General features: G+C 45.4%; 1 protein-coding gene across 2 annotated transcripts in view; it reads right to left on the minus strand.

Annotated features, from left to right (window-relative positions):
• WNT3A (Wnt family member 3A) overlaps nucleotides 1-25,656 on the minus strand; it is a 247,707-nt gene that overhangs the window by 173,734 nt on the left and 48,317 nt on the right. For both annotated transcript variants that reach the window (XR_014212229.1, XM_082192587.1), the window contains exon 2: nucleotides 25,188-25,429. Coding sequence is in view for 1 of the 2 variants with exons in the window: in XM_082192587.1 (XP_082048713.1) it covers nucleotides 25,188-25,429 (242 nt within the window). In the remaining variant the exon portion in view is untranslated. The remainder of the gene's footprint in view (nucleotides 1-25,187; nucleotides 25,430-25,656) is intronic.

Genomic DNA, 25,656 nt, shown 5'->3' on the forward strand with positions numbered 1-25,656 from the left:
GCGTGTGAATCGTGAAAAGCACTTTCACTTTTTCTCTTTAGCTTAATCTCCTGGTCTCTGGGATATTGTGCTCCTAGCAGACCCCAGCGGGGTGTGGGCTAAGGTCCCCCATCAAGTCCTTTTACGGCCCCTTTTCTCTGCAAGTTAATGATATACTGGTGTGATTGCCTCCCACCGCCAGGAGAAACACGCATTTGATGAAAAGGATGGGCCTACTAACACATCCTAAAAGGCAACAATTTCTCATAGGAAGGTCACAGGTCATAACCTGTGTTTTTTGGGATGTCTACCAGCCCCCCTTTCAAAAGATGACTGAAGCTCAGAGTTGTTCCCAAGGACCTGGCTTAAACACACACACACCCTTCCTGAAACTCATTTCCGACAATTAATTTCCTTGATCTCCTTTGGATTGCTCTGTTCATTTCTGGCTTTCTGGTGGTGTTTAAATTTTTTCCTGGGGTGGACTGAATATTAAAGACCACCAACACCAGCAGCTTCTGGGCAAAATTATTGAGGATAGCAGTCACCAATGACTGTTGGCCCTCATCACTACAAATGGAGCCTCCAGGATCAGAGGCAGTGTACCTCTAATTACTAAATGGTAGAAACAGGCAGCGGAGGATGCTCATCCCATTTCAAGCTCTGTTGAGACTTACATTGGAGACTGGTCTTTGTTCTGACCCACTAGAACTACTCTTATATTTTTATGGTTCAGTCTGAGGTATCCGGGGACGCTATGGAATAGGGTAGGAAGCATTTGTGTAAAAATAACATTAGATGCATTAGATTTCCCACCGCTGAGGGATTCCTTGGTCTCTACGTGTTCAGCTTTATTTATTGATGGATTGATTGTTGTTGGTTTATTATGTTTCTTTTCTTTTTTCCATTTCTTTTTGTATTATTTGATTGCTATATGGGAACCACTTGGGGGTCATTTTTTATGGAAGGTGGGCTATGTGAATCACCAACAAACAAATAAATAAATGCATATATTGAAAAGAAATATGGAAAAACACCTAAAACTCCAGTTACAGATAGGTAGCCGTGTTGGTCTGCCATAGTCAAAATAAAAAAATTCCTTCCAGTAGCACCTTAAAGACCAACTAAGTTAGCTCTTGGTATGAGCTTTCGTGTGCATGCACACTTCTTCAGATACACTGAAACAGAAGTTGCCAGATACTTCTATATAGTGAGAAGGTGGGGAGGGGTATTACTCAGAAGGGTGGTGGGAATGGGAGATTGGCAGATAGCTGAGATGAGCCTGTTGACGACCTAAAAGTCCAGTTATGCTCTCCATGCTTACTCAAAGCCAAGTCCTGTTGAGCTCAATGGAGCCCAGTGGGGGAACATAGGGTTGCCTCTTAAGCTTCCATGTGCATCCCACCCCCTCTGATCATTCAGAATTTCTATGGAGTCTCTGAAGAGGGTGCTTCTTTTTTCCTATCCTGTTTACAACACTCCTTATATATAAGAACGCAATGCTCATTTTCCTTTCACTAATATCCTGTAGGGAAGGCCCTAATTGCATGCAGAAGGTCCCTGTTTTAAACTCTGGCATCCTCAGGTGGGACTGCCTGAGACCCTGAAGAACTGCTGCCACTAAGGGTAGACTACACTGAACTGGAGGGACGCGGGTCGCACTGTGGGTTAAACCACAGAGCCTAGCACTTGCCGATCAGAAGGTCGGCAGTTCGAATCCCCGTGACGGGGTGAGCTCCCATTGCTCGGTCCCAGCTCCTGCCCACCTAGCAGTTCGAAAGCACGTCAAAGTGCAAGTAGATAAATAGGTACCGCTCCAGCGGGAAGGTAAACGGTGTTTCCGTGCGCTGCTCTGGTTCGCCAGAAGCAGCTTAGTCATGCTGGCCACATGACCCGGAAGCTGTACGGCGGCTCCCTCGGCCAATAAAGCGAGATGAGCACCGCAACCCCAGAGTCGGTCATGACTGGACCTAATGGTCAGGGGTTCCTTTACCTTTTACACTGAACTGGATAGCCCAATGGCTTCACACTGTATAAGGCAGCTTCCTATGTGCCTATCTGATGAAGTAGGTGATTATATATTATCATTTAAAACAGGGGTGAGGAACTGCAGCCCTGGGGAGGTGGGAAAGTGGACCACCAGGATTCTCAGGTGTCTCCTCAGGTCATAAAAGCACAGGTAAAGGGTTAGGATAGCTGTTAAAGAGGGAAAAAATGGTTGTGTTAGGATAATACCCAACATTAGTCATACTCAGAGCAGTCCCATGGCAATCAGTGGACTTAAGTTTATTACCCTTTGTATTCTGCATAAAATTACTCATTGTTCTGAATGTTCTGTTCCCTAATTAGAATTAATGCTTGTGTTTCAAGGATAGGAGTGGTTTCTAAAGTTAGTATATAGCTCACCCCTTGCATATTGCATGGATCTGTTCGAATAAACATATATATTGGCATCCTGTTGCTCCCTGTAATTCAGTAGGTGGTCGCATTGTGAGGACCAGTGCTTTTTTCTGAGGGTATGCATACCCCTAAACATTTTGTGAATCTAAGTTTGACCTCCTTGAGGGGCATTATTTCAATATCGGTAGGAAAATGATACCTCTAAACATTATTTTTAAAGAAAAAAAGCACTGGTGATGACCATTCATGGAAGGATGCACTCGGTGCAGTAGGGGACCCAAGGAATTTCTCAAAAACCAATGCAATAAAGTACCATGAATGAGCCTAGTGCAGGCATCAAGAAAGACAGGAGTACCCCAAAAAAGGCTGGTTAAATAAAATCTGGGACATTGCCCAAATGATCAACTTCATAAATATGTTTAGGGTTAGTGAGGGAAGACAAAGTGATAACGCCTTGATTAAAGAATGGAGTTTGTTTCCTATTGGAATGAGAGAATGGAGCATGAATGAAACCCTTATTAGCTATTGAGGAAATAGTATAAACTGAATAATATTAGGAATAGTTTCCTTTGTAGTTTTTTTGTTTATCCTGTTAAATTGTATGTTTATATCATTTTTAACTTATTTATACATGTATAAAAAGGTAAAGGTACCCCTGCCCGTATGGGCCAGTTTTGACAGACTCTAGGGTTGTGCGCTCATCTCACTCTAGAGGCCGGGAGCCAGCGCTGTCCACAGACACTTCCGGGTCACGTGGCCAGTGTGACAAGCTGCATCTAGTGAGCCAGCACAGCACACGGAATGCCATTTACCTTCCTGCTAGTAAGCGGTCCCTATTTATCTACTTGCACCCGAGGGTGCTTTCGAACTGCTAGGTTGGCAGGCGCTGGGACCGAGCAACGGGACCGCACTCCGCCGCGGGGATTCGAACCACCGACCTTTTGATCAGCAAATCCTAGGCGCTGAGGCTTTTACCCACAGCACCACCCGCGTCCCTATACATGTATACATGTTCTATATTTTTATTTGTATTCTGCATCTTCATATTTAAGGCATAAAAAATAATCCAGCCATCTACAACTCAAAAGCCGCTTTGAAAAGGAAAGTTTGGCTAACCCTCCTCTTATGGGATTACGCACACCTTTTCCTCTCTGCAAATCCCCCAAGTTAATGAAGAAGGAAGTGGAGATTGTGATATTGGTATATGCCCACCCATACCATGAAGCAGGCGTGGATACACGCCCCCTCCTCAAATGCTGGGATGGCCTATATTTGTTTTCAAATGGACACACTGTGGAGTAATGCAGACTCAATCTGCAGCAAGCTTTTATTTTTTGAAAGAAACCAGTTTCTCAAGAATTATAGAATCATAGAACTGTAGAGTTGGAAGGGACCCTGAGGGTCATCTAGTCCAACCCCTGCAAAGCAGGAATATGCAGCTTTTCCATATGGGAATCGAACCTGCAACCTTGGCAATATCCGCACCACACTGTAATAGACTGGATTGTGTGTGGACTATGTAGAAAAACAAGTACTCCATCTCCACTGATGCTAGAATAAAATGTGTGTACACAACATTTGACTACTGGAGAGCATGTAATTAAGTTCAAGCTAAACACATATGTCTGGATTGGAGACACTTGTAAGCTGATCTCCTTGAAAGAGGAGTAGGGTAAACCACACAGTCCTTTGCATATGCATCTCATAAATCCCACCGAGTTCAATGCTGAATGCCAAACTAGATGTGAGTAGCAGACCTTAACGCAACTTAATATGGGAGACCTTAAGGGGGCGCAGGGAGGAGAGAGATGCTTAACTCCTTTCCCGGTGAAGCCTTTTCACATTCAAAGCCACCATCGCCTCAACTGCTTTTATCCCTACAGGGAGAAAGGTGCTCATGTACCATCAGCTCCATGGGTAGGAAAGCACCTGGAAGGATATTTTGATTGGGAAAACACGCATCTTTCCTCTCCTCTGCTGCTCTGATGCCATTCAGAACCCCATCCCACACACCTGCATCCAAGTTAACCCCCAAACCATATGTCACATGAATTTCTAGTTTGTTGGCCCTGATTGAAAATAGTTACAAACCAGTGGTGGGGAACTATTTTAGCCATCCTGGACATCTTTAGGATGAAGAACAGGATATAAATCCAATAAACAGAAAATGATGGGAGTTGTAGTCCAACAACACATGTATTATTATTTAATGAAATTTATACACTGCTTGATTGAAAAAACAACAACCCTGAAAGCAGTTTGCAAAAAAGATAAAACAATAAAATGATCAATAAGAAAAAAATAACAATAATTGAAGTCAAAATGCCAATAGACTAAGGGCAACAGGGTCTCCAGCCTTGCTGTAAGCAATTACTGTATTTTCGCTCTATAGGACGCACCCAACCATAGGACGCACCTTGTTTTGGAGGGGGAGAACAAGAAAAAATTTCTTCCCCCTCTCTGCTCAGCGCCCCTTCAGCGAAGAGGCAGGAGAAGCGGAGCCCCTTCCATTTCTCCTCCCGCTTGGCTGAAGGGGCGCTGCGCAGCTCTCCCTCTCTGCTGAAGCCAGGAGAGTCTTGCTCTCCCGGTTTCAGCAAAAGGAACCCGAAGCCTCTGGAGTGCAGTGGGACCTCCTGCTGCACTCTGAAGGCTTCAGGCGGCTATCCCTGAAGCCTGGAGAGCGAGAGGGGTCGGTGCGCACCTCCGGAGCGCGGAGGGAGCGCTCCCTCTGCGCTTCGGAGGCTTCGCGTTGCTATCGCTGAAGCCGAGGAGCCTGCATTCGCTCCATAGGACGCACACACATTACCCCTTAATTTTTGGAGGGGGAAAAGTGTGTCCTATAGAGCGAAAAATATGGTAACTGAATCAATGGGGATATGGGTGGGTGGAAGAAAAGACTGATACAGTGCTCATTTGGCTGTATATGCAGGTGCAATTTCAGTTGCAAAGGCAGGATCATACTGGTGCTGTACCAAGTGGTGATTAGCGCCCATTGGGACTGGTAAGGCATAAGGCAGGGAGACCAAGAGTAGATGGAGCCAAAGGCAACTGCAGGCAAAGCTGACTAATTTTAGTTTTGTTGCCATCCTCCTCCCTGCTGATTTTTGCACGTGCACCACTGAGACCAAGGAGAAGCTAATAGGCATTGCCACCCCTTGGACTGGCTTTAAGCAAGACATCAGGCAAGTAGGGGTTGGCTGAGGTTAGTCTGAAGTTATTGGCCAGTGCCCCATTGGCCCTGATGGATCAGCCCTCCACTGGCTGTACCCAGTGTTTAAATATGTCTGCCTTCACCCTAAAGGGGAAAGAAACCAAGGTAGAGAGAGGGCTGGAGGCAATAGATAAATATAAACATCTTTAGCAGGGATGCCAACTAATTAAAAAACATCTTAGCTGATTCTTCTTCTTTAACCTCAGAACACTCCTGATCCCCTGACCCAGTGTGGGGCCATTTTTCTGCTGCTGGACTTGCATATCAACCTCAATTCATGTTAGAGCTAGCTCTAGCAATATCTCTTTTTAAGTGCAGAAAGCTTTCACCGAAGGATTTTGCAGCATCCTTTGTGGTTCTGAATGTTTCCTACTCAGACTTCCCTACACCCCTCAACACACGCGCGCTTTATCTCCTATCGTTTGTATCCATCTCCCATTTTAATTATTTGCCTTGCTTTTCCAGCATCCTCTACATCACCTTCAAAGGAAAGGGTGTTTCCTAAGCTCTGCTAATGTATGCTTGCTCGGACTGACTCACTTGTACGTGATTAATGCTTGTGCCATTTGCCTAACTATTTCTCCTGCTGCATGCTAAATATGTAAAAATTTAATTAAAGTGTTATTCATTAAAGACCATATCTGGGCCAATTTTCAAATATCCAAAGGGCATATTCCAATTAGGAACTATATGCCAGCAAAGTATGTTGCAAAGTCTCTCTCTCTCTCTCTCTCTCTCTCTCTCTCTCTCTCTCTCTCTTCCACCCCCACCCTTTGCCAAAATAAAACCCATCAGGTTCAGTAAAGAATCTAGCTTTTAAAATAAAAATAAAAATAAACCACAACCATATTTTCAGGAATGGATTATAAAGAAAGTGGGGACTGTTACAGCAAGACACCAAATCTCTATTATTTTCATGCGCGCGTGCGCACGCACACACACACACACACACACACACACAATCAGTATGAAGAATTGTAGACTGCTCAGCTCTTAAAGTCAACCCTGGAAGTCTGCTGAATTTGGGGTGTGTGGAGTGAGCAAGGCACTCTTGATTTTCCTAGAACTGTACAATCTGCAAATGCACACACACGCGCGTCTGAATTTTTGGGTTTCCCATTCAGGCCAGAGTTACACAGTCCACCAAAAATGCTTTTTTTATTTTTTTTAAAAAAGCATGCTGAAAGTGCCTGCCACTGGTGGTTGCTGCCCATTGGGGCTGGTAGGGCAGAAGCCAGGAGCCCAACAATAGGTGGAGCCAGAGTGAGTGACAGCCAGCATGAAGCTGCATGAAGGAGTGCTTTTATCTGTTTCCCAAACCCAACAAGGTCTCCAAGTGCATTATGTTAGGAGAGAGGATACATTCAAATGCATATATTAATGAAGCTAACATACAAAAATGTGTTATATTTCAGCAAATGGCTTTGCAAAAATGCGAATATAAGCCTAAATGACATACAAAATACAAAAATGCATTTATAAGGAGAAATTCACATTGTAATACAAACAAATTTTCATGAGGGGTTTTGTTTTTTTTAAATGCAAATTGCTGTGGGAGGCAATGTGGATAATTGAATTTAAGATTGGAAAAACGAGAAATGCAGAGAACCAAAGCCAGCAAATTCACCCGTAGGAACACATTTGTCACTTATTCTGGGGTTCCGAGGTTCTCTCTCCATCCCATGTGAACTACCATTTTGTGCCTGGCCTTGGTTGTTGGACACTGGGGTACTCTAGTAAAAAGCCAAGTACCGTATTTTTCGCCCTATAGGACGCACTTTTCCCCCTCCAAAAATGAAGGGGAAATGTGGGTGCGTTCTATGGGGCGAATGCAGGCTTTCGCTGAAGCCTGGAGAGTGAGAGGTGTCGGTGCGCACCGACCCCTCTTGCTCTCCAGGCTTCAGGAGAGCCCCAGCGCCAGCCCCACAAGTTCGGGGGACAGAGGGAGGCGGAACGCCGCCATCCCACTTCTCCCGAAGTGGTTTGGAGGCTGACGGCGGGGAGAAGAGCGCTTCTCCCTGCTGCCTGCCCCACCACTCCGGGGACAGCAGGGAGACGCAGCGCGTCTCGAGGCTGTCTCCGGACCTGATCTGAAGGTGGGTGACGGGGAGAAGAGCGCTTCTCCCCGCTGCCTGCCCCACAAGCGCCTGGGGGGGGGAAAAATAATTTTTTTCTTTATTTCCCCCCAAAAAACTTGATGCGTCCTATGGGCCGGTGCGTCCTATGGGCCGGTGCGTCCTATGGGGCGAAAAATACGGTAGATCCCATGGGGTTGAAGTCCACCAGCCCCTGTTCTAGGATGCACTCTTGGTTCACAAAGAGTTCACGTGGTGCTGCCCAGCTGAGGAGAGAGGCGGCAACTTCTGCAACTCTCCTGCATCTCTCTGCCTGCTGGGTTAAACCTGACCCAGAAGTGGAACTACGGCTGTGCAGCCCTCCACAGGAGAGGGGTGCCACCATGGCTCACTACTGCCACCGCCTCTCCTGCAGTCAGACGTGACTCGGGAGCAGAACTGAGGCTAGGTGCGAGCACTTGCCCGGGAGCGGCAGGGGATGGCGGCTCCCTAAATATTGGGGGGGGGGGGCTCAGCTCCCTGCTTAGAAATTTTGAGGTAGCTGAAGCCCCTTCTCCCCCTATAGCTGGTGTCCCTGAGGGTAGCCAATATGGTGCCTTTCAGATGCCACTGGACTCCAGCAGCCTCAGCCAATGTGGCTAATAATAAGAGATTATGGGAGTTGGAGTCCAGAAACATCTGGAAGATGTCACATTAGCAACCTCTGTCTTACCCCAGCCTTCACCAACCTGGTGCCCCCCCATACAGTTCTCACCAGCCCAGTGCAGGCTGAGGTGGATGGGAGTTGGAGGTCCAGACATGCGGAGGTCACCAGGTTGGTGGAGCATTTCTGTTTATCCAGCCATTTCAAATATTGTGCTTTGGGTTCCCCTACCTCTCTGCTGCTATCATTTTTGGTTGTTTGGTTGCTTTACTTGGATTGTCGTAATTGACCTGTAATCTGTTGCCATGAAGCAGGGGTGTCAAACTCAAATTCATCGGGGGCCGCATCAGCAGTTTGGTCACCCTCAAAGGGCCGGTTGTAACCACGGAAGTGGTTTCCTGAATGCATGTAAAGTGGAGGTTTCCTCTGTAGAACGGCCGGCGCCGCTAGAGGGCAGACGTTCTCTGGCTTGTAGGCTGCCGCGCATGCGCTGAAGAGGCGGCTTTCTTGTGTAAAAAAAAAGCAAGAATAAAAGGTGAAGGCTGGTGGCCGGCGGCGGCTACACGGGCCACATGACGAAGTCTGGTGGGCCGGATTCGGCCCGCGGGCCTTGTGTTTGACACCCGTGCCATGAAGTCTTTGATTTTTTTTTAAAAAAAACACATGGTGGTGAATGGCTGCAGAATGGCATATCCTCTGTAGTGCATGAAATTAAGCAGTGGCTCAGAGGTGGCTATTTGATACTTCTTCATATATTGCTTTGCAGCCAGTGATGATTGATGCCCATTGGGGCTGATGGGTCAGAAAGCAGGCAGCCCAACAGTCGGTGGCGCTAGAGCCAGTGACAGACAGAACCAACTAATTCTAGTTTTGTCCTCTTCATTCTCCCTGCAGGGTTCTGCTAGGGTAACACTGAGATGAAGGAGGAGGAAGACAGGCAGTTCCACCCACTGGTCTGTTTGTAAGTAGAAAGGCAGATTGATGGGAGCTGGCCGACTTTGGTGGGGTAATGTCCCATTTGCAGAGGCGGATTTAGGAGAGCATGGCCGGTTTGGTCGCACTGGGCGCAGAGCCTCAGGGGCACCACAACTATTATGTAGACTGGAAGGTGAAAGGTGGAGGGAAACCAAATTGTGGCATTGCACAGGATGCTGTTAAAATTTGAGACCCCAAAGTCCTCCGCTGCCATTTGCCATGATGGACCACCCAACTAGCTCTGCAGTCTGAAGTAACTAGTGTCATTAGTGAATGTCACCTAAAATGAAATTATGAGATATAATAATAATAATAATAATAATTTATTATTTATACCCCACCCATCTGGCTGGGTTTGGAGAACTTCTTTGAGCGAAACATCCCACTCAAAAATATTTGTCGAATGTAGGAAGGGGCTATCCTGTGCATTCTTATTTAAAGTCAAATGGTGACAAGCTGTTAAGGAAATAACCTGAGATTTTCCACACTCACCACCAGCAGCTTCTAGAATCCATGGGAATGGGATATCTTCACGAAACCAGTGGGCCTAACCCTAACTGGAGACGCTACTGAACCTTCTTGCAATTGATGAAATGCATAATTGGTCAATCCTTTTCTGAAATGAAATTGCTATTTAAAGAGCTGCAAAGTGTGCAATGCAATGATCTCATAGGGCTGTAATGCTGATGGTATCGACACAGCTTGGTTTTTATTGTATCTTTCACCATCACCAAAGAAGCAAAGAAAAAGGAGCTGTTCAGCAATGGAAACCCAGTGCCTGATGAAGTCTCATTCCACCTCATGCTGTTGTGTACAGTTATTGCCAACTTCCTTTCCCCCCGATCTGCTCCTATGCTTTTAACAATAACCTGAGACAAACACATTTAGCAAGTGATTCAGGTAACCCTCCACCTGCATTAGTCATTTGTGCTGGTCTGCTAAAATGAAAAATGTGGGGCCAGGATACCAGTGATGGGCAGGACCAGAGGCCAAAATGCATAATGCAATTAATGTAAAGTTTACCTTGGTGCCATAGGCTAATTTCTACATAGAATTGCACACCCCTACCCATCCTGCGAAAGGGACACAGGTGGCGCTGTGGGTTAAACCACAGAGCCTAGGACTTGCCGATCAGAAGGTCGGCAGGGTGAGCTCCCATTGCTCGGTCCCTGCTCCTGCCAACCTAGCAGTTTGAAAGCACGTCAAAGTGTAAGTAAATAAGTAGGTACCACTCCGGCGGGAAGGTAAACGGCGTTTCCGTGCGCTGCTCTGGCGAACCAGAGGCGGCTTAGTCATGCTGGCCACATGACCTGCAAGCTGTACGCCGGCTCCCTCGGCCAATAAAGCGAGATGAGCGCCGCAACCCCAGAGTCGGCCACGACCGGACCTAATGGTCAGGGGTCCCTTTACCTTTATCCATCCTGCATCTATGTAACCAAGAATCATTATAAGGGTTCAAGGACACATTCCATCAAGGCAAAAACACTCTATGTGAATGCAAAGAGGGGTCAGTGAGGATCATACCTATAGGGAAAATACCATATTTATCAGAGGATCATGTTTATGGGAACAGAGAAAGCAGCCTTACACCAGCCAGACCATTGGTCCATCTAGCTGACTATTGTCCACACTGATTGGCAGTAGCTCTCCAGGGTTTCAGATGGTCTTACCTGGAGATGCCAGGGATTGAACTTGGGTCCTTTGCATGCAAGATGATAGGGAGTTGATGTGGCCTGAGGAGGAGAACCCTAAGGGCCAGATAGAGAGGCCTGGAGGGGGGTGAGTAGTGGGAGCAAGCCTTGCTCCAAAAGCAAAAAACTTTCAGCATTCTCTAGGAAAGTTTGGGAGGTGAGTGAGAATCAAGTGGGCTCCATTTTAGTAGCAGAAAAGTGAAGGAAACGTTTGATGTTTGATCTTCCTACATTTCCATTCCAGTAGCACAATTTGCTTTGGATATTGGGGGCCTGACTCAGCTATTATCCTGATTTTTGAGGAAGCTCCAAAGATTCTGGGGAACTGACTAGGGCAAAACTGGAGCGACTTGCGAATGATTAAGGCCCAGCCATGATTTATGGGAAGGGAAATTCCTGACAGTTAATGACCGGCTTGGGTTGAAGGCCTGAGGCCTTTGGGAGGGTTCTCAATTATTTCATTGGTTTGTCTGTTGCCAGGAAAGGCCCAACCCCAACAAATACAGATCCTTTATTAGAAACTTTGGCAATATGCATGTGAAGGGTACCCTGCCCTCATTTGGCTGACTAAAGCTGTGGAAGGCACAGCCATTTTGAGACCAGGTTACCATACCTGAAGTATGTGAAATGATTCACCAAATATCACAGTGCCAACCGTTTCTCAGCCTTTTCGCCTTATACATGCGCCTACAATTAAACACAAATTTAGTGATGATTAACTGCACGAACACCTCTTTTTCTCCTATCCTTCTTTCATTTCCAGTTCATGAGAACATGGCATTCCATGTCAATGGGACCAGTGGGAAAAGAATGTTCTGGAAAATATCTGTGCTAATGGGACAACTGAAAAAGAAAAATCTGGAAAACATGTAACGCTCTGGTGTCTTCTGACACAATTAACCAATTGGCATGAGAAGAGAAGAATCGTCACTTTCTTTCTCACTTATGACTGGACTTTTACAACTACCGAAATAGTTCTAACCCAAAATATCCTTTTTGTGATATCTCCTAGGCATTTAGCATACAGCTTAACGTCATTTCTTCCCATGTTCTTATCTGTCTGCCAGACACCATTATCTCCCATTTCTCTCAGACACATACTCCTCAGATGATCATCAATTTTCCTTTCCTCAGTCTACCATGTTCAAGATGTTGCCAAGTCCTCCAGATTTCCCTTCAACATCTCAAACACGCTTTCTTCTACTAAGAAAATCTCCCTCCAGTGCTGGCCGCCTCTCAGGGCTGGCCCAAGACATATTGCGCTGTGTGTTGAAGGACACGATGGTGCTTCCCCCATCTTCTACCACGCTGCTGGTGGATCTTACAAGGGGAGCAGGCTAGCTTAGTAGGTGTAGAACAGAGCATATGGAAACACACAGCTCTATCCTCTGATAACTCACCACTGCTCACTGCCTCTCCCATTTTGCCACTTACAACTGAGCTGCTTAGGCACTAGAAATCCTGCCAATGCATCACTGCACCCGCACAGTATGCCCACACATGCCCCAATGTGATTGGGAGCCAAGGACCATGAAGCGGTGTGGCTCATGCATAGCTCAGAACATTGTGCACTGCGTATGAGCAGACCAGTGGAGGATGGTTCATTAGGACAAATGGGGCACTTGCCCCACCAACCTCATTCTGTCCTCAGCCAGCTCTCAGTTGCCTGCCTTCTTACTTAACAACCAGGGCCGTCTTAAGCATATGCGGCACCGGGGTGCAAAGATCCGGCCGGTGCCCTGCCCCAGGTTGCCCATACCCTTTTTTAGGGGGGAACCCCAAAGTTGTTGACCTTTTTTTTAGGGAGGAAGCTGATACCACACTTATCTCTGCTAAGGAAAAGAAAACAGGAAACATAAGGAGCCCAGCTCAACAAACCAGCCTGAGGCGTCGGCGAGGCGCTTTGTGGTGTAAGCAGCGTGCACTGGGCAGGCTTCTCCACAGCCCTACGCCAATCCCAGGCACGTAGGAGGACAGAGCCGGCCAGCCACCTCAGCACCTCGCTGGCTCGCTCATCCCCAAACTCACGGCGCAGAGCCACCATCAACAGAAGAGCCCATCACAGCGCTCCAGCCAACGGATGGGCTCTTCCCCGGACTCCAGCTCTCCTGCCCTGGACTCTTGGCCTGGCACCCCTGAGAGCCCGGTGCCCAGTAGCCCCGCACCCCTGGTGCCTATGGTTAACAAGGCCCTGTTAACAACCAATCAAGACTCTGTTATTCAATACAATGTGCCTTTTCACACAATTTTATTTCAAAGGAGGATAATAATGAACATTAGTTACTCATAAGATCCCAGGGCAGAGTACATCTAAGCAATATAAGACCGTCAAACAAATAAGAGAAGCCCATCCAAAAATACCTACCTCCCAACAAAGCAGTAGGTATATAGGTGGAACACTAACAATAGTTCAACTGTCAAAGGTCAAGGAGAAAGAGGTACATTTTCAGTGACTGTGTAAAAATTGTAAACATATAGTGCCTGATGCACCTTTATACAGGAGTTCCACAGTTTTGATCCCATTATGGAGAAGGCTCTCTAATGGGCCATCAAATTCATAGATAAATCCATAGTGGTGATTAGCCATCATTGCTCAGTGGTGCATCAATATTCAGAGGCATCTTACTTGTGAATATCAGTTGATGGGGGGACATAAAATGGGAAATGCCTGCTTGTGGGCTATGCACATATAGGGTGGTCCCAGATTCAACCCACATCATCTGCAAATAGGGCTAGGAAAGATGCCCTGGAGAGCCAATCCCAGCTGACATAGAGAAAAGTGAGCTAGATAGACCAAGGATCTGATTCAGTATAAGACAGCTTCCCATGTTCTTGTGGACTGACCATCACTGGAGACAGAATACAGGACTAGATGGAATCTTAGTCCATCCCCACAGGACTCCTATTAAATTAGGAGGTATTAAAAATGGAATGCATGCTGGAAAAGGTCTAAAGGTGCACCATTGAGTCTCTCTTCTGTAGTGCTGTGTTCCTGAGAAGTTCCGAAGCTTATTAGTGGTTCCTCAATGAGAAGATCAGTGTACAAGCAGAGCTACTGGCCGCCTACCTATTGGTTTACTCTACTTAATCACGGGCCTTCTCTCCCTTTCAGTCTCCAAACATTTACAAGTGACCCATTTTTAAATAGAGATAAGTACCAGGAGCTATGTTTTCTTATGAAAATAGCTAATTAAAGTTAGTCAAAGGTTGGGTGGAGCCTGTATTCCACCCTTGTCCCACAACCACAACCCTTAGCTCCAGGTTGAGTTTTTTTTTAAAAAAATGATATTTAATTCATAAATTTGTATACTTCCCTATAGTAGAATAAGTGCACTAACACACAAACACATACACAGAGCATAGCAAGAGTCCTGTGGGTTCAGGGCAAGAGTCCATTTATTCCAGCATCCTATCTCTCACAGTGGTCAGCCAGATGTCACTAGGAAGCTCACAAGCAGAAATTGATGGTAATAAGCTGCTCCCTTGCAACTGGTACACAGAGGGATAGGGTGACTAAAAGCCACTGACTGACTGACTGGCCTTTGGGATTTTTAAGGCATTGTGGAAAGTTTCCACCATGTGAACCTGTCTCAGAAAAAAACTCATTCGATTCCGCAATATGAAACCAATCGGCATAGGAACATAAGAAAAGATTTTGCTGGATTAGACCAAAAGCCCACATAGTCCAGCATCCCATTCACCCAGTGCCTGGGAGGTGCCTGTGGGAAGTCCACAAACGTGAAATGGTATGCTAGTGTTTTTCAAACTTTCAACCACTCAGAGACCTTTCCCACATGTACTTGTTTGCTTAGGAAACCTCTGCATATCTGATATAGTGCCTCTCTATGTGTGTTGCAGAAGATCCTGGGAAAGCATTCTGGGGCACGCACACTGTTTTTGATCAGGCCCGTTAGGTCATTTCTGCATAAACAGAGGTGTGTTCTCAAATGTAGCCAACATCCCCCTGCCAATGTGCATTGCCAGGAAGGTGATAATGGTGGATGAATAGTCCTCCGAGGTGGCTTGTCCATCATGACTGGTCTCACTCAAGAATCCTTGAAGCATTCCTAAGGACACAGTTTGAAAACCACTTCTGTAGGCCAAAGGGTAACATATTCACACTCCTTGAATCTCCTGTTATGACTTTCTGATGTGTTGGGTGTGATCTGATGTATGTGTTCTGAAGGCCAGCCTGAACACCTAAGTGTGGCGGACGTACAACCCTTCTCCCCTCCCTCCTCCTTTCCTCTCACATGGGCAAAGACATAAGGCCACAGAAAGGGACGCTGTTTCTGTCAAAGGTGGTGGGAGTGTTAAACGCTAATCAACAAGCTTCATCCCCAAGCGCTGAAAGGATACGGGCTACCTCTCAACAAAGCTTCTAATCCCATTGGGCACGACCTTTGACACTATTAGGGGTCGCAGTGACCCTAATCCAATCACATTGATTAACTGGAGCAGAGACCCTATAAGTTGACCCCCTTCTGTCCTCTCCTCTTCAACCCTGGCCAAACAGTAGGAGGGGCTGGGTTGCATTTACACCACAATAGCCCGAGACTGAGAACTAGTTTCTTTACCCGGGTGACTTCAACACCCATCACTGTATCCACTTTCCAATAGTTCATTAAAAGCTGCTTCTCCACAATGACTCCTGGCCATTTCTCAGTCCGTCTGGCAGGTTTAGAGCTCTGGCCAGTGTGTAGTGGAGCGAGAGGAGGCAAGCTGGGAGGGGCTGGAACAAGAGGAAACCGATGGAGAAGGCTTCCCTTTTGAAACATTTAAATGAATGGGCTGGGAAGGGGGTGAAAAGAAGGGGGCGTTTAAATACTCGGTGAGTAATTTACTCTGAGTGGAAAGGGGAGGGCTGAGGGGAAGGGGAACTTTTTTATTCTGGGTTAATTATCTGCTGTGCTGACTTTTAAAGGGCTGGAGTTTTCTGAGAGAAGGAATTTTCCAATAAAAGCTGTTTTAGGAGATCAGTGGTCATTTGAAAACACTGGAGCAGTTGGCATCTTGTAAATGGGTGGATGAGGGGATTTAATTGAATAATGAGAGTCTCTTTCTCTAAAGGAGGACCAGGATTGCAGCTCTGAATGTCTTCCTGAAGCTGCCATGGAGAGAATGGTTGAAGGGTATCAGTGCTTGGGACTTTTTAGTTTGGAGAAAAGGCAAGCGAGAGGAAACATGATAGAAGTTTATAAAATTATGCATGGCATGAATAAAATTACAGATAGGTAGCCGTGTTGGTCTGCCATAGTCAAAATAAAAAAATTCCTTCCTGTAGCACCTTAAAGACCAACTAAGTTAGTTCTTGGTATGAGCTTTCGTGTGCATGCACACTTCTTCAGATACACTGAAGAAGTGTGCATGCACACGAAAGCTCATACCAAGAACTAACTTAGTTGGTCTTTAAGGTGCTACTGGAAGGAATTTTTTTATTATGAATAAAATTGATAGAGAAAAGTTCCCTCTCAGATAACACTAGAAAAAACGGACATCAGAAAAAGTACCTCTTCATGCAGCACATAGTTTAAGCTATGGAACATGTAGCTACCAAATGCAATAGTGGCCACCTTCTTAGATGCCTTAAGGAAGCTTAGACAAATTCAGGGAGAAGAAGGCTATTGGCAGCAACAAGCCAGGATGGCTGTGGTCTGTCTCCACAGTCAGAGGCAGAAATGCTTCTGAATACCAGTTGCTGGAGGAACCACAGGAAGAGAGAGTTGCTTCCCCACTCTACATGTATGGGAAATGCACATTTTAACATAGGAAATGTTTCCGAGCACAATTCAAAGTGCTGGTGTTGACCTTTAAAGCCCTAAACGGCCTCGGCCCAGTATACCTGAAGGAGCGTCTCCACCCCCATCGTTCTACCCGGATGCTGAGGTCCAGCGCCGAGGGCCTTCTGGTGGTTCCCTCATTGTGAGAAGCAAAGCTACAGGGAACCAGGTAGAGGGCCTTCTCGGTAGCGGCACCCGCCCTGTGGAACGCCCTCCCATCAGATGTCAAACGATAAACAACTACCTGACATTCAGAAGACATCTTAAGGCAGCCCTGTTCAGGGAAGTTTTTAATGTGTGATATTTTAGTGTATTTTTGGTTTCTATGGAAGCCGCCCAGAGTGGCTGGGGAAACCCAGCCAGATGGGCGGGGTACAAATAATAAATTATTATTATTATTATTATTATTATTATTATTATTATTATTATAAATAGATGCACATTTTCACTCCCCCTTTTCTTGAGACTCAGAAGTGGTTGTTGACATCAGTCAGCTGTGTGTGGGGAAAGGCAAATTCCATGCTAGAGATATTTAGGACTGAAAATAGAATTGCCAAGATTATAATGCTGTTATACAAATCTATGGTGTGGCCACATATGGATTACTACTGTGTACAGTTCTGGGTGCCTCACCTCGTGACAGATATTACAGCATTGTGAAAGGTTCAGAGATGAGCAACCAAAATGTTGGTTTAACCATCAATCCCTCTTCTGGAAATTGCAGCTCTTTGAGGGAAACAGGGGTCTCCTAACGATTCTCAGCACCCGTAACAAACTACATCACCCAGAGTTTTCTGGGGGCAGCCATGACTGTTTAAAGTGGTATAGTGCTTTAAATGTATGGTGTGAATGTGGTCTTGGACCGGAGAAGAATCTTAGCTTCTGTGAGAGTGTTGGCGGTTGCTTTAAGCTCTGAAATCCAGCCCTTTCCTGGGTAGCTCAAGTATGTTTTTCCCCTGAGGGAGCTCTGAAGAAGGCGTCTGAGATGTTTATTCCTTTATCTTCCTCCCTCCCCCCTGCCGCCGCTGTAGGTGAAGCAGAGCTGAAGGGTGGCTTGATTCTCCCTTGAGGGACAACATTTTTCAATTATGAAATAGTAGCAACACCCCCCCCCACCTGCCTTAACATACACACTGCCGGGCCCTCCTTGCCCTCCACTTTTTGCCCAACTGATTTGTGGTGGGGGTGGGGAATGAAGACATTTCACTTTCCAGTGTGGTGAGGTGGCCACTGGTAGGTAAAGGCATGGATGGGTCAGAGCTCAGGAGAAATCTCTTGCTCAGGTGTGAAAGCACTTAAGTGGCTCTTCTGGGCAAGTCATCGTCTTTCTCAGCCTAACCAGGTAAGCAAGGGTCTTGTGAAAATGACACAAAAAAGATGTACTGTAAAATCGTCTCCCTAAGGCCAAAGTTTGCCACTTCACTGTGTCACAGGTGGATGTTTTCAGAAAACAATACTAGGGGAGCCTTCAGTATTCTAGTAGTCCAGTCTTGCTGTCTTACTCCTGCAACATCTCCTCAGAATAGCACTGGGCACTTAATTTTTTAAGGTTATATGCTCTTTCCTTGGTTAGGCCCTGGTCACACCCAATCTAGCCCATTATGGAGCCAGTGTGGTGTAGAATTCGCCAATCCAGTTGGGTGGAACAATGGGAACTTTAGTAGTGTATACATAAGCTCTCTCTCATCATTTCTGATTCCCATTACACTCTAATTCCCATTGTCACCGTCATTAATGGGGAATTGAATAGTATTATATGGGCATCCACTTTCCACCCTCATGGTTCAAATTTCAACATTATTCAGGGGGTTGATTTAAGGGCACTGCTATAACCAAATATGCTTTACTAGGATCTCTGGGAAGCCTGGCAAACAAGAAAGGTTTGAAACTTGCAATGACTAAGATTGCTGCACCTAGGATTGTCATAGCAAGAAACCGGAAATTATATAAACCAGGTGATACCTTGCAATGGTATAAAAGTGCATGGGATATAGCTTTGTTGACAAAGCTTACATATTATAAAAGGGAACGTGCATGAAACAAATTCATTGAAAAATGTAGTCCAGTTATAGTGCAATTATAGGAATGCAAAATCACAAAGCAGTGTCTAACCTTACTTTCACTCACATAATTTAACATTTGCTTAAAACCAAATAATAAATATGGACACTTAATAAATGTATGCAAAGCTCTTTAAAGCATAATTTAATTTATAGTTGAATATATAAATATTCATATATAATATGAATATTATTAGACATATTTGGATGCCATTTTGTATTTCTTTTGTGATAATCTAATTTTTTGAAGTAAAAAGGTAGGGTGTGTGTGAAGAATTAATAATAATAATAATAATAATAATAATAATAATAATAATAATAATAATAATATTTCTATCCCACCCATCTGGCTGGGTTTCTTCAGCCACTCTGAGCCACTTGCAGCATATCAAAAACAAAAACATTAAGCCTTAAAAACCTCCCAATACAGGGCTGCCTTCAGATACACACATAACTTTGCAGAGGCCTCTGACTAGCCTGGAGAAGAGGAGGTTAAGGGGTGATATGATAGCCCTGTTCAAATATAGAAAAGGATGTCACATAGAGGAGGGAGAAAGGTTGTTTTCTGCTGCTCCAGAGAAGCGGACACGGAGCAATGGATCCAAACTACAAGAAAGAAGATTCCACCTAAACATTAAGAAGAACTTCCTGACAGTAAGAGCTGTTCGACAGTGGGATTTGCTGCCAAGGAGTGTGGTGGAGTCTCCTACTTTGGAGGTCTTTAAGCAGAGGCTTGACAACCATATGTCAGGAGTGCTCTGATGGTGTTTCCTGCTTGGCAGGGGGTTGGACTCGATGGCCCTTGTGGTCTCTTCCAACTCTATGATTCTATGATTCTATTCTATGATTCTATGACTATGGTTCCCATATACAGAGTGATCATAAATGTACCATGCAGCAATGGAAGTATGAAGCAGGCTATCTCTGGAGATTGCGCCACAGCACAACAAAAATGGGACAAAAAACAAACTGGAACATTTGTGGTATTAAATTTTTGTACAGGATTTCAGCAGGAAGTTACAGGACATATACCGATTGAAAATGAAGCAGTATGTCTGCCCTGAAACTCTTGCAGGCATGAAAGTATTGAAAGTGGGATTGCGTATAAGTACCCCAATATCAGAATTAGCACAAATCCTCATGCATACACAATAGGAAAGATGTCCGGAGAGACCCGATGTCTTTGCAAAAGCCCATCAAGGCCCAGAGAAGAAGATTCCGAAGCCAAGCACAGACCTGATAGTAGTTTCCCCAAAGGACTCCCAAATTGTTTGGAACCCACAGATCACTGCTTTCTGGTGCAACAAATCTCAAATATAATTTAAAATCAAACTACACATAGTTCTTGTGCAATTCACAAAATATGGGTTGGCTATTGGTCAGCTGTGGTGTTAGAGGGCCTAGGAAATGTGGGACCTTCAGGATGGGGGTAGGTTTATTGAGGACTCAGGTAGGAATGGGGGAGAAATTTGATTCAACTTGCATTCAAAGGCAAATTTATCAAATATGCACTTTCAGAAACAACCCATGAGTCAAAACGCAGCCATCCTTTGAAATTCACACGTCTCTGAATTTTGCAATGCAGTTACAGATAGGTAGCCGTGTTGGTCTGCCATAGTCAAAATAAAAAAATTCCTTCCTGTAGCACCTTAAAGACCAACTAAGTTAGTTCTTGGTATAAGCTTTCGTGTGCATGCACACTTCTTCAGATACACTGAAGAAGTGTGCATGCACACGAAAGCTTATACCAAGAACTAACTTAGTTGGTCTTTAAGGTGCTACAGGAAGGATTTTTTTTTTTTTTTTGCAATGCAGTTCTTCAGCCTAGTAATGTGTACAGAAATACAAATACTATAGTAGTATGCCTTTAAAATTCATATATTCATAAAAATAGCATACATCAGGGGAAATTGCTTTGCAAAAATATGTATATTAGGAGAAATGGACACTAAAATGCTAATGAATTTTCACAAATGTAATTTTTTAAATTGCAAACTGATGTGGAAAGGAGGGGAACTGAATTTTAGATTGGAAAAATGAGAAAATGGGAGATATTGAAATGGGCAGATTTGCTCATCACTGGAGCCAGACCATGAAATCAAACCCTCAAAGCAATGAAGCTGGGAGTCAGAGTGGGATGCTCTGTATATAGGAGGACAACAGAGGAGGCCCTACTGGTGGTGTTGCTTGTTGTAAAGGGACCTGGAATAGGGCCTTCTCTGCAGTGGCTCCCCAGTTGTGGAATGCCTCCCTTTGAAAGCATGCATGACCACAACATCAATGTGCTTTCGTTGGTTGGTAAAGCTCATTTGTTTTTTAAAAAATCTCTGGAGGTTGACTATTTTTCTCTGTTGGTACTGCTGTTAAATGGCATGAAATGCTTATAAAGTAAGGCGTGCGTTTTGTATTTTATGAAATTTTGTTGATTTTGTAATTATAATTATATCTGTACGGAAACGGCCTTGAGGTCTGTGTGACACACAATGGTATCTATGAACCTCGGACTTTCTGTCCCAGTTAGTGCTGTGCCTCAGAGCTATAGCCCTTCCCCATACTAGATCATAGGAAGCTGGCTTATACTAAATAAGATCGTTGGTCCCTCTCAGTATTTGGGATTGGCAGGGACTATTCTGGATTTCAGAGAGGATTCTTTCCCAACCCTACCTGCAGACACCAGGGATTGGACCTGAGACCTTCCATGTTCAAATTGGGTGCTCTACCACTATGTTTCCTTATTGGATATGTATGAAGTACGTATACAATATGGATTGGTTGCAAGAACAAGGTTGCTGCATCCACTGAGCTACAACTATTTCGCTAGATCTTATCTAGGGAATTTGCTGAGCAGCTTCTTGTGTTCTTAAGGCTTGTTCTGAGATGCACCACCGCTAGGGCAGTCTGCGGGGCAGTGTCAGCTGATGGTGGAGATAGATAATTTTGGGGTAGTTTAGGGCTTATTTTCAGGTACAGAGATATCCAGGCTAGCCCAGTTCTTCCACTGCAACTGAAACAAAACTGGGAACTAGGAATTGCTATTAACGAGTTGCTATAACCAACTTCATAGCCTCATTCAGTACACATAAAGAAAGAAAGGAGAGTCCTTTCTACAATTTCCCTATATGCTGTTTGCTAGTGAAAGCCCTAGCCTTTCTCTCCCCCAAGGGTGAACTTAGAAGGTCAACCGTACAAATCACCATCAAGATGGACTCTCTTAAACATATTCTAAGGGTCGCCTTGCACTTCTGACGGGAGGTCAATTGGTGTTTGCTCTAGCATTAGGGTAAGCTAATCTTAACAGCAGTGTCAGTCCCTTGGGGAAGTGCATGAGGCTGCTAACTATTTCCATAATTACACCCAGAGAGGCTTAAGTTCAGTCCAGTTAAGCCAGGCCTGTGTTTATGCTAAAGTTGCTTCCTTCCAAAGGTGACTATTTATTCTGCAGGACTCTGGCTTTTGATCTCAAGAGAGGTCATGTTCAAAAAATGAATTTGGGGATACGTATAACTGTGAATATAGGGACGCGGGTGGCGCTGTGGGTTAAACCACAGAGCCTAGGACTTGGCGATCAGAAGGTCGGCTGTTCGAATCCCTGCAACGGGGTGAGCTCCCGTTGCTCAGTCCCTGCTCCTGCCCACCTAGCAGTTCAAAAGCACGTCAAAGGGCAAGTAGATAAATAGGTACCACTCCGGCAGGAAGGTAAACGACGTTTCTGTGCACTGCTCTGGTTTGCCAGAAGCGGCTTAGTCATGCTGGCCACATGACCCGAAAGCTGTACGCCAGCTCCCTTGGCCAATAAAGCGAGATGAGTGCCGCAACCCTAGAGTCGGTCACGACTGGACCTAATGGTCAGGGGTCCCTTTACCTTTACCTATAACTGTGAATGCAGAGATGCTGCAATGCATTCTGTGGGCTTGTCCACACTTCCACTTGTATCATGCCTAAAAAGCACTAATTCGAGCCGATTTCTGCTTGTGCTGTGCTTTCTGGACATGGGTCTGAGTGGTTTTCTGCTTGCCCTCCACTTTCCCTGGAAAACCCCTCTATACCACTGGATGCTTTAGTTGAGATTTCTGCATTGGAGGGGGTTGGACTAGATGACCCTTGGGATACCTTCCAACTCTACAATTCTATGATTCTGTGATTCTCTGGGTAGGAGCAAACATCAATCTGCATAAAACTCGGTGGACGTTTGCTCTGAGTGGACCTTCCTGGCAGAAAATGGCAGAACTAGCAGCCCTTTGTGGGGTTTCCTTTCACTTAGCCCAGGAAGTAGCAGTTAATGCAAAATGTTGCATCACTATTGCTGACAGGAGTGAGATTCTGTCAGCATGTTGCATCTCAGCTCAGAGATCCTCGCTGGCTGCTGTTTTGTTACAGGGCAAAATTCAATGTATATAAAGCCTAGTACAGCTTGGAAACAGTTTACTAAGGGTTCCCTTAGCCCATAATATGGTCACTTGACTGCTCCCTGCCTGATGGTATTCAACAGATTCCACCTAAACATTAGGAAGAACTTCCTGACAGTAAGAGCTGTTCGACAGTGGAATTTGCTGCCAAGGAGTGTGGTGGAGTCTCCTTCTTTGGAGGTCTTTAAGCAGAGGCTTGACAACCATATGTCAGGAGTGCTCTGATGGTGTTTCCTGCTTGGCAGGGGGTTGGACTTGATGGCCCTTGTGGTCTCTTTCAACTCTATGATTCTATGATTCTATGATTCACTGGACTATTTTTAGCATCTGCTAAAAAAAAATTGTTTAAGCAAACCTACTCAGACATGTATTTTAATATGTAATTTCATTTTATAATCTCTCTCTCTCTCTCTCTCTCTCTCTCTCTCTCTCTCTCTGTGTGTGTGTGTGTGTGTGTACTGCTAACTTGATTTTGAAGAAAATTAGGCTAACTTCTTTTATTGGGAACTTTATATTCCATATTTCATGCAAATCACTAACTGGTAGATAAATGAATAAACTAAATCAACAAACAAATGCCAACATAAGGAAGTCTAAGTCCCATTTCATGCATTACACATCAGCAAACCTTATTACTAAGTGCACCTTTGAGAACAAATCCCGATTCCCCAACCAGCATCTCTATATCTTGGGCGAGATTTTCAAAGCCATATAGAGCAGTCAGCCTTCCAACCTGTAGTTTTGGACACCATGTCCTTTGGTTTACTTCCACCTGAATTCACTTGGCACCCAGACTTCCTCAATATTTGTGCTTTGGTGCTTCCTTCCGATCCAAAACACATAGACATTCTTGACCCAACATCCTGTGGAAGGTTTACCTCCCATCCAAGCTGATCTTATATTTCTGTCACCAAATCTACATGTGGTCAAACATCTCTAATTGTCAACTTGCATCTAATCAGTGAGAATGTTTGGGAACATTCCACAACATCATCCAAACTCAGCATGTGCACACAGTGGTGGCAACTAGATGGTGACAGCCACCCTATCATCTTAGAACGAGTTCTGCCCTTGGCCATCTGCCCTTGGCCACTGCACTCCCCAGCTACCCTCCCTGGGCATAATACTCATCTCTTCAGGTACCAATGCCTGCTTATCATCGTCTTTGAAATTCTACTACTGCATTGTGACAGCAGCTGCACCCCAGGAAACTGTTTTGACTGCCTGACTAAACTAGGTGAGGATACTTGGTGGGTCTCGAAGCCTTGGTAAGTTAGGAACATCTCCCGCATGTGAAGACATGCTCTACCAACTTGAGTGGACGAGACCAATAGTGGGTCCAACGATCAAGAAGGTAGTTTCTGCAGGTGCTGTAGAGGGAAGTGAGGGGCAGATGGGGCTCATCAACCTGGGAAAGTAGCCCGTGTAGGAGAAGGAAAGCTTTGATCCTAAACCTCTGCTGTCTTCTTTGGGAGAAGAAAAGGCTAAGGAGAAAACCCTACACAAATCCAGAGTGGAGTCCCTAAGACAGTTGGATGGTGCCTTGCATGCCTCCTTCCACCAACTCCTGAAGCAAAGCTGATGCTAAACATATTGCTCTGCTTTTCCTTGAACCACATCAGTGAAGCCGAGAGGAGGGTTCTGTCGTCTGGGCAGCCGAGGCCCCATATACACATGCCCAGGCTTGCACACAAGGAGGTCACTTTGGTGCTGCTAACATAGCGCTTTGACTTTACCCTCAGAGGTGCACTCCATTGTATGTCAAGACAGATGGATGCCAACAACAACAACAACTGCATTGGAGCATAACTGAAACCACAAGCACAGTCTGACTCCCCAGACAGGAAAAAACACCACAGAGATTGTCTATTTCTCAAGAGATTTCATCAGCTAAACTCTCACCCCCCCAATTCCATTTTCTCAAATTGATCAACTATGTCATTCATTTTAGAACATTGTGTACTCACCTTTATCCAACACTGGCCCAAAGATAGCCAAGCTGTCGTTTACAGTGGTGCAGTTCCACCTCCTACCGCGAAACTGGTGCTGGCATTCCTGGATGCCGATTTTCACCCCTTCGGCTACGCTGGGCATGATCTCCACGTAGTTCCGACAGAACCGTAGTTGCTTGGGCACCAAGCCAGGGATGCTGCCACAAAGGATGGGCTGAGTTCCCAAGGAGGAATATTGGTGGCCAATCGCCAAGGACCTAAAAAGAGAAGGAGAACAGTGTGGTCTTTCCAATCTCAAGAGAAGTCAGTGGCGTAGCGTGGGTTCTCAGCACCCGGGGCAAGGCAAGTAATTTGCGCCCCCTAACCCGGGGCAAGGCAAGTAATTTGCGCCCCTTAACCCGTGGATTTTAGCACTCGAGTCTCTTCCGCGCCCCCCAGATGTTGTGCCAGGTGCAGCAGGCCCCCCTGCACCCCCCACGCTACG

This window comes from Podarcis vaucheri (genome assembly GCF_965113315.1).
Source record: "Podarcis vaucheri genome assembly, chromosome: 12".
In the NCBI taxonomy this organism is placed as follows: Eukaryota; Metazoa; Chordata; class Lepidosauria; order Squamata; family Lacertidae; genus Podarcis; species Podarcis vaucheri.